This window comes from Corvus moneduloides, chromosome 13, assembly GCF_009650955.1.
Source record: "Corvus moneduloides isolate bCorMon1 chromosome 13, bCorMon1.pri, whole genome shotgun sequence".
NCBI lineage: Eukaryota > Metazoa > Chordata > Aves > Passeriformes > Corvidae > Corvus > Corvus moneduloides.
Genome location: NC_045488.1, coordinates 18,956,267 through 18,968,956, shown reverse-complemented (window position 1 = coordinate 18,968,956; position 12,690 = coordinate 18,956,267). Strand labels below are relative to the sequence as shown.

At 58.8% G+C, this 12,690-nt stretch overlaps 1 protein-coding gene across 5 annotated transcripts in view; it reads right to left on the bottom strand.

The window, feature by feature from the left end:
• The window catches only part of UBL7 (ubiquitin like 7), a 31,957-nt gene that overhangs the window by 17,671 nt on the left and 1,596 nt on the right, over positions 1 to 12,690 (bottom strand). For 2 of the 5 annotated variants that reach the window (XM_032122652.1, XM_032122650.1), the window contains exons 3-12: positions 12,455 to 12,574; positions 11,817 to 11,899; positions 11,613 to 11,697; positions 10,139 to 10,196; positions 9,447 to 9,580; positions 9,214 to 9,263; positions 8,435 to 8,602; positions 8,151 to 8,273; positions 7,684 to 7,838; positions 7,403 to 7,560 (exon numbers count right to left, since the gene is read on the bottom strand). In XM_032122652.1, coding sequence (XP_031978543.1) covers positions 7,701 to 7,838; positions 8,151 to 8,273; positions 8,435 to 8,602; positions 9,214 to 9,263; positions 9,447 to 9,580; positions 10,139 to 10,196; positions 11,613 to 11,697; positions 11,817 to 11,899; positions 12,455 to 12,574 — 959 coding nt within the window. In that variant the 3' untranslated portion in view covers positions 7,403 to 7,560; positions 7,684 to 7,700. Of the gene's footprint in view, positions 1 to 7,402; positions 7,578 to 7,683; positions 7,839 to 8,150; positions 8,274 to 8,434; positions 8,603 to 9,213; positions 9,264 to 9,446; positions 9,581 to 10,138; positions 10,197 to 11,612; positions 11,698 to 11,816; positions 11,900 to 12,454; positions 12,575 to 12,690 lie in introns of those variants that run through there. The other 3 variants (XM_032122654.1, XM_032122653.1, XM_032122655.1) reach the window with 3 other exon arrangements.

Below are 12,690 nucleotides of genomic sequence, written 5' to 3'. Positions count from 1 at the left end.
TGGCTCTTAGGATGGGGATTTTTGTTCCGCCTGCAGTGAAATCCAGCGTTCCTGTGAATAAAATTTAGCCTCAAGCTCCCTCAGGACTTTGGGAGTGCTCCTAGGATCCCAGAATGGTTTGGGTTGGGACCTTAGAGTCCATTTTATTTCTGACACACCTTCCACCACCCCAGGTTGCTCCAAGCCCATCCAGCCTGGCCTTGGACACTTCCAGGGGCAGCCACAGCTGCTCTGGGCACGCCGTGCCAGCCTCACAGGGAAGGATTCCTCCCTAAAATCCGATGGGAGCCTGCCCTGTGTCAGGAACAGGGAGTGCGTGGGAGCATCCCACCCACAACGCTGGGGAGTGAAGAGTCTTCATCAAAACTGAGCTCACAGCCGAAGGTCTCCACCCTCTCCAGGAGCTACAGCTCCCCTCAGGGTCCCCTCCTCACCCCACAGGGGCAGCGACCTGAGATCAGCCAGGGCTGAACCTGGCTCCCACAACCATGAGATCACTGCCTGGGAACGCGATCCCAGCCGAGGGGCAGGACGTGGAGAGCACAACCCATAGGAAAACCCAAACCTCCCGGGCTGCACGGCTCCCCACAGCCGATTCCCAGGTTGTTCCAGCCCTGGCCCGGGTTGCAGGAGGTGTTGGACACCTCCAGGAACAGAGGACACGCTTCCCAAAGCGGGGAAAGCGCTCGGGGAGACAGTTTGTTCACTCAGGACCACACGCCATCAGATTCCAGGCACCAGCTCAGCCCCCTCCTGCAGAAAATTCCGTCTGCTCCGCGCCGGGATCAGAACTTCCCCAGCGCAACTCGTGAGCAGCTTTCTCCCAGATCATGCGCCTCGCTTCCAGCACGGATCAGGAGGCAGCCTCCCCCAGGAATCTTGTCAGAAGCATGAAGCACAGATTTTTCCCCAAAGAGGAACAGTTTTATTCATCACAGACTGAATGTTTGTGGCCCAGGCAACCCAGCTACCACGAGAGCTCAGATTGCACTTGGCACCCGAGCAGGCGCGTGGTGATGTTATCCACAAAAACAGATCCGTTACCTTCCCTCAGCCAGGAATGTGACCCTTGGAAGCACCGACACAGGCAGATCTTCCACAGGAAAAAAAGGCATCACAAGACAAATCTGAGCCCTAAGCCAGGCAAGACCTTTCCTCTGCTGAGGCATCACGAAGCAGCTGCGACGCTCAGCCACTGCCACCCAGGGGGACACTGCGAACCCCACAGAGCCTGGGGATGCTCTCCATGCATTTTGCCACCATCCCTTCCCAGACAAGATTGGGATGCTGCACGGTTTAGCCCAGAGCTGGAAAATCCTGTGCTAAACCTGCAGGAGGGCTGGATGGCCCGGGAGGCTGGGACACAACTTTTGGAAGCTCGGAGCTCCCGTTCCTCACCCGCTGCGTTTTGGGAATGAGCCGACTGATAAGGCTGGGTTTGGAGTGGGAATCAGTGAAATTCCCCTCACAGCTCCTCTTGGTGCTGACAGGCCCTTCATTCCCCAGCTGACAGAGTGAGGAGGGAAGCAAGCAGAGCAGATCATTTATCAGCTGCTGCATTTTCTGCTTCCACACCCAAATTCTCCCCCCAGCTCGCGTTCCTGGCAGGCAGCTACCAAAAAACCTCAACCAACCCCCCCGCAAGGCCACAGCCCTGCGGAGTTTGGGGACTTCCCAGCTCTCCTCTTCAAGCTGGATTGAGTCTGGGGGCTCTCATCAGCTGCCACAACTTCCCCCCTCGGTTCTGCCGAAGGACAGCACAGCACGAGTGCCGCTAAAGGCACCCAAAAGTGCTCACTGCCACCCCCAGGGCTTTGCAAACCTCTCAAGAAATGGGTGGAGGAGCCATGTGCCCCCCAGATGAGACTTCCCAGCAGATTTGGCCAGGAGGAACCTTGTGACCGAGCTGATTTGCACTCGGTGATTTTGAGATCAGCACAAAACCCCAGCCTGGGACTCCCCTGGGTCCTGTGCCCCTGAGGAAAACCCAGGGGCTCGCCCAGAGCAGGCTCACACCGCGGTTCACTGGTCACACGTCCTGCCTGAGGACTAGCCACAGCCTCAGCTGCCCTGGCCGCAGCCACAGCCCACCCTGGGCACCAAACCCCCTTGGCAGCGTCACCTGAAGGTGTGACATGCCTGGGGGGGCTCAGAGGGGACCCACTGGTGGGGCAGGGGTGCCAAAGGCTTCAGGCAGAGTCAATAAAACCCAGTGCAGAGTCTCACCTGATGGAAATAGGGTTAGAACAACAAAAAGAACAGAAACGGGGGCTTTGCTCAGCCACACTCCCACCACGAGAGCTGCACTGGCAGCTGCATCTCCCCGCCAGGTTCCAGCAGGTCAGACTGTCCTTCTTTCCCTGGCTGCCCCTCTGCCCCCTACCAGGGCCTGGATTTCAGGGCAGCATTCCAAAGCGCTCTCCTGCGGCTACAGCCACATGTCAGCCTCCCCAAAAGGGGAATCCCACATCTGCCAGCAGCTCTGCAAGGCCCCAGGGAGGGTCCATCCCCTAACGAAGCTGGTACCCCCCCTTCAGCAGCCCCACCAGAGCCACAGAGTCCTCCTGCAAGCACCTGGTTAAGGTCTAACCCCTCTGCAATCTGCCTGCCTTAAGAGCAGCTGGAATTCCAGCCCGCATTTTCCTGCAGGGAATCCAAACAAACGCACCTGGCTCCCAAGAAGCTGCTGGGAAAAGTGCCAGAGCCCTCTCCAAGCTGACCAGCGCTCATCAACCCGAGCGGAGGCTGCTCAGGAAAAGTCAGCTCCTTCCCAGCTGACCTTGGAGCGCTCGAGTGCTTCCAGCAGCGTTATCTGTCTCGCCAGGAAGGGAGAGACAGGGCAAGAAGGGCCTCGTCCTGCTCCTCCTTCCCAGCGCGACTCCTGGGAGCCACCCCGGGCCCGGTGGCTGCAGCGCCTCTGAGCCTGGTGACACCGGGCTCGGCAGCACGGGCACGGCCGTTCCCTGGGAGCTCTCCATCTCATCCCAGCAGGATGTCGCCATGTGCTGAGCCCCATTTTCCCACTGGGCTGGGCAGGGAAGAGCTCCCCTTTCCTCCTGCGTCCCATCTGCCTTTCCCGGTGCTGCCCGTCAGCTGCTTCCCGGTGCCTGCGGGGCCAGCCCGGCCCCACAGGGCCCGTTTGGGACCGGGATTGCAGCGGGGTGGGAGAGGCAAACGGGAATGAGGGTCAGGGCGGAGGGAGAGCGGTGGCTGTGAACCTGCCCGAGCAGACAGCAGCTGGCAGGAGCTGGGGATGATTAAACGATGTGTAACTGAGAATCCTCGGGGGTCAGAGCGTTTAATGGCAGCCAGCTCAAGCCCGGGAGGGGATGCGGAACAGCGAACAAGCGCGGCAGCACGGAGGGAACGGCTCTGGAGCGTGCGGGGCTGCCTCAGCTCCAGCGACATCAGCGACAACGCTCTTCCTGGCTGTCCTTGTCACCTCTGGCTGCCCCAGTGGCCACAGGCACCCCAAAAGGAACCCTCGAAGCTTTCCTGGGACCCAGGAAGTGCCGCAGCTCCTCCTTCCAGCTGCTGGGCAGCCTTGGGACCTACGTGGGGCCACTGCCCAGGGCTCCCGGGGTGACCCAGAGGCCACAGCTTTACCTGTCCAAAGGGAAACGTTGTGTGGGGTCTGTTCCCAACGCCCCACACCCAGCCCTAAAAGTCCCCAAACCTCAGGCAGATGCTGGAAAATCTCTTAAAAGTGGGGTTTTCTCTGCTCACCCTGCTCCAAAGTTTTGCTCCAGTCTCTGTTCTGGGCCATTGCAGGAAAACAAGGAACTCTGGCTCCCTTGTGATGCTTTTATGGCTCCTGGAGTGGAACTCCACAGCTCAAACTCAACACCTGAATTAATTCATCGCTGCTGAACTGCCGCTCTTAAATCAGCGAGGCATTTACTTCAGAGATAGAGGGGGGGAAAAAAATCCCTCTCAAAGGGATTTTGGGACACATTTATGGATATTGGAACACTATAAATATAAAAGGGAACATAAGGAAATAGGAGTATTCTCACAGGGTGACATTTGCAGTCCATTTTTGCTTTCACCAAATTAAAACAGTTGCCTTAAAACCACCCTGGTTTTTATTGTGCCTCACGTGGGCTCTCAACTCTGTAACCTTAAAAGGTGCTTTGAGGGCTGAAATCGGAGCTCCTTTTTTGTCACTTCCAACAGGAAAACGGTGATTCACGTCAGGAAAGGGACCAAAGCCCACAGGACATGGCTCACGGGGAAGCTGCACCGTGTCACCTGCCCTGCCTCTGGGCTCTCACCTCATCAGCTGGCCCAGAATCAGAAAGAGTAACATCAAAATGTCATCATTGCCAAGAACACCTCTGTCCCCCTCTTATCCTGCCCTTTCCCACAGCCTGTCCCCTCCCTGAGACCCCTCAGCTCACTGAACCAGCACAGAGCTGGAAAAGGAAGAAAAACTCCCATTTTTGGTGTGTTTTGGCCTTTCCTACAAGGACAAAGCTGGGAGCAGCCAGGAAACCACCGAGTCCTCTGCACGGAAAGAAAGTTGATGGGCAAAGGCTGTGCCAGACAAATTCCTGCTGCTGTTCCTGCTGGATGTACCTGCCAGGCTGCCCAAGCAAATCCTGGAGCACCGGGCAAAGTCACCTTCACCAGTTTTCTGGGATTCATGTGCCAGGGAGGAGCTGGGGGGGCCGAGGTGTGGAGCCCCAGGGTGAGAGGGGGACAGACTGGGAATCCTCAGAGCTGTGTGGCTGGGGGAGCAAGGAACAAACGTTATTTCCATGGAAATCTGTCCAGCCTGAGTCCTGTGACCTCAGAAAGCAAGGCTGAAGGGGTGAAACTCGGCTCTGCTGCAGGAGGGCAGCCACACCCCACCAGCAGGGATCTGCACGGGAACAGGGAATGGCTCCCATCGCTCGGGCTCCCTTCCCACAGGGAATGGCAGAGGAAGGGGGACGTGGGTGAGGCACTGCAGAAGCCACCTGGGAGATTCCACTCTGTCTCTATTCCACCTTTTTGCTGGAAAATTAACACCCCCCCCAACACCCCTCTGCTCCTCACAGAGACAAATCAGCCCAAAATGAGGGAGATGAGGAGAAAAAGGCCTCCAGGAAAGCAGAGCACACATGGTGCAGAGCCCAGCCAAAGCCCCACCCCCTCCAGGTGTCCAGCGAGGGTCAAGCACCGGGATGAATAACAGGATTATGGAAAACACGGGAGGAAAAGCAGCTGCTCCCATCCATGCTGCTGCAAACACCCGCTGTCCCTGCTTCCCCGGGCAGCCCCGCTGAGGCCACGAGGCAGCTGAACCAGGAGCTGCTCTTTGATGTCAGAAACAGAAGGTCCCTGCTTACGTTGGGGAACTGCAGCCTGACCTCCCTCTTGCGGGGTCAGCCAGCGCTTCCCAGTCTGCTCCCAGTAAAGCCTCAGGCCGTGGATGCTGGGCTGGCGGCCAGAGCACGGGCACAGGGGCGGGAGAGGGATAAACTGAGACGCAGCCAGAGCAGATCCACTCACTCTGCTCCACGCTGGGAGGAAGAACCACGGGTGGGGCAGGAGGAGGGGAAGGTGCCAGGGCAGAGGCACCAGGGATGGAGCACAAGGAGCAGGCATCAGTTTGCTCCTGCTGTGTCCTGTTCAGCCACTCACAGTTGGTGACAGGGACCTTAAAGCCATCCCATCCCACCTCCCACCACACCAGTGTCCAGCCCAGGGATCCAGGAGCAGCCACAGCTTCTCCGGGCACCCTGTGCCAGGGCCTCCCCACCCTCCCAGGGAACAATTCCTCCCTAATATCCATCCTCATCCTATACTTCAAAGCCTTCGTTCTGCTGCTCCCTGCCCTTGCAAAGCCCCGCGGGCATCACCTCCGTGTGCCAGCACCGCTTCCATGCGAGCCTGGCAGCGGGAGCGTGCGGCTCTGGGGCGGGCGGGAGGCAGGCAGCGCTCACCTGGCGGCTGCAGAGCCGCTCCCAGCTCCCTCTGAGCTCCCCCTCTCCTGCAGGAGCTGCTGCAGCAGAGCTCCCGTTCCCCCCCAAGCCGTGCAGGAGGCAGCGGAGCCTCTCCCCCTCCCTGCAGCTCTCCCTGTGCCTGAGCACGTCTCTGCCGGGCGAGGGAAGCGAGCGGCGCCCGCGTCGTGAGCGGCAGCGCTGCCAACTTCTCCTCTGCTGCAGCCAGTGCAGCCAGGGAACATGCCTGAGACGCTGCTCCCAGCCAAGCCCTGCCATTTGGGAAAGGAATCGGGGAAAAGTCACTTCCAGCCCAAAAATCCAGGCAGTTCTCAGCTCTCTGGGGGCGTGGGGAAGCAGAAATAGCAGCAAAAATGGCTTCGTACCCAAACGCAGGTCAACGGGGGGATCAAATATCCCAGGAGCGACACGAAAAACACCATTTTGGGACAGCAACGAGCCCTAAATTGAGAATTAAGGCGGTACAGGAAGGCAAAGCAGTCCTAGAGCAGCTCCAGGAGAGCCTGCAAACGCTTCCCAGCTCTGGGCAGGAGCATCTGCGAGCCGGCTAATCCGCAGTTATCCTGGGAGGACTGGGGGCTGGCAGCAGGGCTGCCTCCCCTCGCGGGGAAGGGAGGGAGGATGCCGTGCATATGCTCTCTCCTGCCCCTGCAGAGCCAGCAGCCAGGGCTCCGGGGAGGGGAAGGGATTAATCGGTTTTGTTACACATAAAATCCACCGAGCTGCGAGTGCGTGCCGAGGGCAGGGGCCTGGCAGGGCGGCAGGAAGGCCATTGATGTCCACCACATCTTATCTGCACAAAAACAGCCCCTCCCTCGGGCATTAATCCTCTCTCCTCTCGACAGGATTAAAGCCTATCAGTGCAGGGCTCCCCGGAGAGAACAATCCCGCATTTGCTGGGTGATACCGAGACGGTATCAGTGAGGATCACAGAGCTTGCAGAGGAATTAGAGGGCAGCACAGGCAGCCCGGAGGTGAAGCAGGAGAGCGTTCTCTGCTCGGTGGCATCTGAGGAGAACCCGCTCCCATTTTCATGCCTCGTTAATCCCAGCGCTGCAATCGCAGCGATGCCAGGCCCAGCTCCAGGCCTGGCTTGTCTCAGCTCCCACTGACTGCAATTACAGGCAAATGCCTTTAATTGGCTTTGCAGCCCGGGCCCTGGGCAGCTGGTGGCACCTGGGATTAGAGGGCACTGGAAAGCACTGGCTGCAGCCAGATCGGGCTGTGTCAGGGGCACTTCTCCAGCTCACGCTCAGCCCTTGTCATTTCTTTGTCACTGTCACCTCGTGGTGGCCGTGCCCTCATCCCTGTCAGCTGGCAGGGCAGTGCCCGCTGCTGAAACCAGCGCCTCCCACAAAGACAGAGCTTCTCCTGCAGTTCCAGTCCCCTTCCCGCCGCGGTGGCCTCGGGGAGCTGGAACGCAGCCCGGGACGGAGCACAACCCACACAGCAGGCAGGGCACTGAACACGGTCCATTTAATGCAGGGGGAGCACAGGGAGGGCCACCAGTGAAACCACAGGGCAAGGATGCGGTGACAGGCCAAAGCTGCAGAACCGGAGGGGCCACATCTCTCCAACACCGTGCTGGACAAGTCCTGAGGCCTCGTCCCTGCTGGCAGACGGAGGAGGCTGCAGAGAGGGTCTGGAGCTGCCCCCAGTGCAGCAAGGAAAGGAGCATCCCCCTGCACAGAACCAGCCCGAGGGATGGCACAGCTGCTGCCTCAGCCCTACTCACCAGTCCAGCAGGAAGATTTAGGGGGCCCCCCCAGCAAAGATGAGCTCCAGGGCAGCCTGGATGTCCCCTCCGGTGGCCTGCAGGGCCCGCAGGCTCAGCTCGTCGTCGTGTATCCCCATGTCTCGCAGCTGCTGCAGCTGGGGCTGCCACTGGCTCTGCTCACGGCAGGGAGGGGAAGTTCAGGGGGATGTGAGAATCCAAGCAGGAAAACCAGCAGCCTTCCCCACTGCCCACTCGCCCACCTCAGCCAGCTCCAGCCACGCTGCTGCGTGCAAACAGCTCCTGAAGGCTCAGGGTGAGGCTGCCGAGTCCCCAAAACCACCAGCCCTCCATCCCAGTTCCACCCAGCACTTCTGCAGTGTCTGTGATGTCCCTTCCACGCTCATGTCCTGCCACAGCAGGCAGCTGGAGAGCCACCTCCACCCTGTGCCAGTGGGATACGGGGCTCCAGGGGCTCTGACACTGACCTGGAGGCTGGGCTGCCCTGAGGCCTGCAGGGCGTGTTGGAGGGCCTGGCTGAACAGGTCGTTGGTGATGGGTGTCCCCGACTGGACACTGGATGACATCGGGGATGTCCCAGAGGAGTGGCCCTAGGAGGAGGTCATGGATCAGGAGAATTCCAGGAATTGCTGACTCCAGGAACCAGCACCTGCAGCATCCCCCAGCCTCAATCCCGTACGGGAGGGAGCTCCTCCATGAGGGAATGAACCCCAGGTGCCCAGCCCCGAGCAGGACTGGTGCTGGCTGTTACCTGGGTGCCCGGTGTGGGGGTATGGGAGCTGCTCTCGGGGGTGCTGGCCAGGGCCAGGGCGGTGGCCAGCTCGCTCTGGGTGATGGGCCGGGGCCCCGCAGCCCCCGCGTAGCCCAGCGAGGCCGGGCGGGAGCCGGACGTGCTGCTGGAAGGGGTGGACCTCGTGCTCTGCGTGGAGGGAGAGAAAAGCAGCAGCTGTGAGGTTGGTGTTTGTGTCCCAGTCAAACCGGGCTCCTTCCCACGGATCCCTGTCCTACAAAACCCAAAACTCCCAAGTGTGGAACTTGTGAAAGACAAACATGCCAGAGCGGGATGTGCTTTTTCCACAAAGTCAGCTGTGGAAACCAGCAGGAAACCTTTCAATCTACCATCCATCAGCCTCAAACCAGAGTGTTACTAGCCTGTAACGGAACAATTCCCTGTCAACAGGCACTTTTTTGACCCAAATATCCAGTTTTTCTCACAGAACCCTTCGTCCTATGGAGAGGAAGACTGCAGAAGGGCAAGGATCAACATTCCCACGTTCCACCCTCACCCAGGCACAATTTGGCTACGAGGGCGTTTCCTCTGTTCCATTTTCCTGTTGTGTGCTCAGCACTGAGGAAAACCCTCTCCCGAGCAGCATGGAAGCAGCTAGGATCAATATGTTTGTCTCCACGTCCCCCTGGGGAGCCAGAGCAGCTCGTGCTGTTCACCAGACGGGAAGGGAAAAGCCTGCGAGTCTCAGGGCTACAGATTGCAAGCTCCAAAGAGGTGCTCCAGCCAAGCTGGCTGCTTACCTGGTGGAAGTCATCTTCATCATCAGAGAGCCCCTCAAAGAGAAAGCCACCTGCAGCAGAAAGGGAAATAAAAGGATGTGGCAAACGGGCAGGAAATGGGAACCAGATGTGAGAATCCTGCGGAACTTCTGGCTGAGCAGGCAGGACAAGAGGCCTCAGCACTGAGTTCTCCTTCCAGCCCAGCCATTTGGGGTTCCCTGAGCGAGCTGCAGGTCCTGCAGGTCCCCACGTACCTGGCATGTCCCGGTAGGAGCCCGAGGCCATGGCCCGCGAGGACGTGTCTGGGGCTGGCAGGGGGGTGCTGCCCGCCACCGAGTGCAGCACCAGGATGATGGCGTTCACCAGGGCAGGGTGAGCCGGGATCAGCCTGGGCACAAACAGGGCACGGGTGAGTTGTGTGCAGGGGAACCCAGAAAGCAGCCCTGAGAGAGTCGGGGCACTGCCACCCCACTGGCACCGGGCTGCTGGCTGCCCGGCACTAACTCCTCCAGGCAGCCAGGGATCCTTCTGGAGCCAGGCTGGACCTGGCCTTGGTTCACCAGGGATCCTTCTGGACCTGGCCTTGGGTCACCAGGGATCCTTCTGGAGCCCATGTTGGACCTTTCCTTGGGTCACCAGGGACCCTTCTGGAGCCCATGCTGACTTTTCCACAGTTCTCATCTCCCACGTGCTCTCCTGGGAGCAACTCTGCTGTGAGCAACCACATCCAGGTCTGAACCCACGCTCTGGAGGCGATGGTGGCCCTGCCTCCCACCAAACAGCCTCTGGTTGAATCCCAGTGGTGGATCCTCCTTCCTGCTGCCGAGCAATGAGTGTCCCAGCCTGGCAGGCAGGAGCAGAGCTCTCTCCCACCCAGAGGGAGCAGCTGACACACACAGGGGGACAAAGGCACTGCTGAGTCACTGCCCCAGCCCAAGGCACTTACGTGTCCAGCATGCTGGGGTCTGCAAACACAGAAAACAAATCCTTGTCCTGAAGGACTCCTGGAAAAGACCAGGAAAGGCAGTGAGACAGGATACAAGAACCAGGAGCCAGTCATACAAAAGGCACAGGGACAAATAGAATTGTTTTTCAGGAAGTGAATCATGAGTAAACACCATAAATACTGTTATTGTTTCTCTGAAGCCTTTGTGTTCCTGGGAAGGCTCTTGGTCACAGCCACACACCCAAGGGACGGGGCTTTTCCAGCAGATCCTCTGGGAGCTCCACCTCAAGGGCAGGACGGAACCTGGCCCCCAGCTCCCTGCAGCCAGGCTGTGACTGCATCCCAAACTCCACCTGCCTCAGACAGCACCATCCCGGAACGGGTTGGGCTTAATGAACCATTTTGTAGCACTTTGCAGCAGGGAGGAAGCATCCATCCCTCCTTTCCTGAATCCCGCTGAAGCCAGAGCCCATTCCCAAGGAGAGAGCATCCATCCCTCCTTTCCTGAATCCCGCTGAAGCCAGAGCCCATTCCCAAGGAGAGAGCATCCATCCCTCCTTTCCTGAATCCCGCTGAAGCCAGAGCCCATTCCCAAGGAGAGAGCATCCATCCCTCCTTTCCTGAATCCCGCTGAAGCCAGAGCCCATTCCCAAGGAGAGAGCATCCATCCCTCCTTTCCCTGATCCCTCAGAGCCCATTCCCAAGGAGAGAGCATCCATCCCTCCTTTCCCTGATCCCTCAGAGCCCATTCCCAAGGAGAGAGCATCCATCCCTCCTTTCCCTGATCCCTCAGAGCCCATCCCCATGGAGAGAGCATCCATCCCTCCTTTCCCTGATCCCTCAGAGCCCATCCCCATGGAGAGAGCATCCATCCCTCCTTTCCCTGATCCCTCAGAGCCCATCCCCATGGAGAGAGCATCCATCCCTCCTTTCCCTGATCCCTCAGAGCCCATTCCCAAGGAGAGAGCATCCATCCCTCCTTTCCCTGATCCCTCAGAGCCCATTCCCAAGGAGAGAGCATCCATCCCTCCTTTCCCTGATCCCTCAGAGCCCATTCCCAAGGAGAGAGCATCCATCCCTCCTTTCCCTGATCCCTCAGAGCCCATTCCCAAGGAGAGAGCATCCATCCCTCCTTTCCCTGATCCCTCAGAGCCCATTCCCAAGGAGAGAGCATCCATCCCTCCTTTCCCTGATCCCTCAGAACCCATCCCCAAGGGAAGAGCATCCATCCCTCCTTTCCCTGATCCCTCTGAAGCCAGAGCCCATCCCCAAACATTACCAACGGAGCACAACTGGCACCTGAGCAGTCACTGACTCTTACGCTCCACAAAGGGACAGAAAATGAGGTTTTTTTCCCAGACAAGGGGAGCTCTCCTGCCTCCCTGTCAGGAATTCAACCCAAATTTGGCTCTCTCCCTTTCGCCCGCAGGAATTAACCCTTTCCTCAGACCCTCTGGATCACAGCTGGACTCACCCAGAGCCACGGGGTCGCTGCTGAGCCCAGGAGTAGCCACAATGATCTGATCCAGGGATTCCTTGTTTCCCAGCATCTTGAAGACCTGCCAGGGAAAGCAGAGCAATCGGAACGTCAGCTAGCCAGGCCTCAGTGTGGGGCTCTCCCCAGAGGGAGGGGACAGCCAAATTCCGCCCCGGGAGCAGAGCAGGGAGCCCCACTCACGGCATCTCTGTAGGCAGGGCTGCTGTGCAGGGCAGTGTGCAGGACACGGAATTCCCGGACGGCTGCCACCTTATCCACGGGCTCTGAGGGGGGGGGAAACACCACAACAAAACACAGCTCTGCCTCTGCCAGCCCTCACAGCCGCTTCCCAGCCCACCGGCACTTCCGTGCTGCAACAGGGATTCTTCAATATCCTTGGATTGGGTGCAGTTACTGCAGAGTAACGACTCACTGCACTCCGAGATCATAAAAATATACAGGAGTATCCTCCCACACGTGCCGTGACGGGAATGCCAACTCTAACTCCTCTTTTTGTACAGTCAGGCACAGCAGGAGCACACACCAGCCTGCTAATCCCTGGGGCTTTGCTCCAGATTCCCTGGCAACGCCCTACAATGGATCACAGGCAATTAAGGAAGGGATGATCCCCCTCCACGCTGCGCAGCTCATTCCTTAACTCTTCTGTCAGCAGGAAAATTAACACCTGTGCGCTGCTGCTAGAGGTGGGGAGTTCCCAAACAAGGGGATTCATTCCCCTGGAAACCTCCACAGGAGCGAATCCCGAGAGAAGCTGTTCCTCAGTCCCTTATAAAGCACATCCCAAGGAGATCCGAGGGGTAATCCCCACAGCTCATCACCTGGTTTCTGGTCAGGCTCAGGCCAGGACTTGCGCAGGACATGGACAGTGGAGCCGGACTGGATTCCATAAAAATCCAGGGTCTGGTCATCCCTCAGCTTTCGGCCACAGTAGATCAGGTCTGGGGGAAGAAACACCTGCAGATAAACAGCTGTGGCTCTCTCAGAACGGGCTGGGGGTCTCTAGGTGTGACTCAGAGCCCTGGGGGCTATTCAGCAGCTGTAGCTGCTCCAGCTG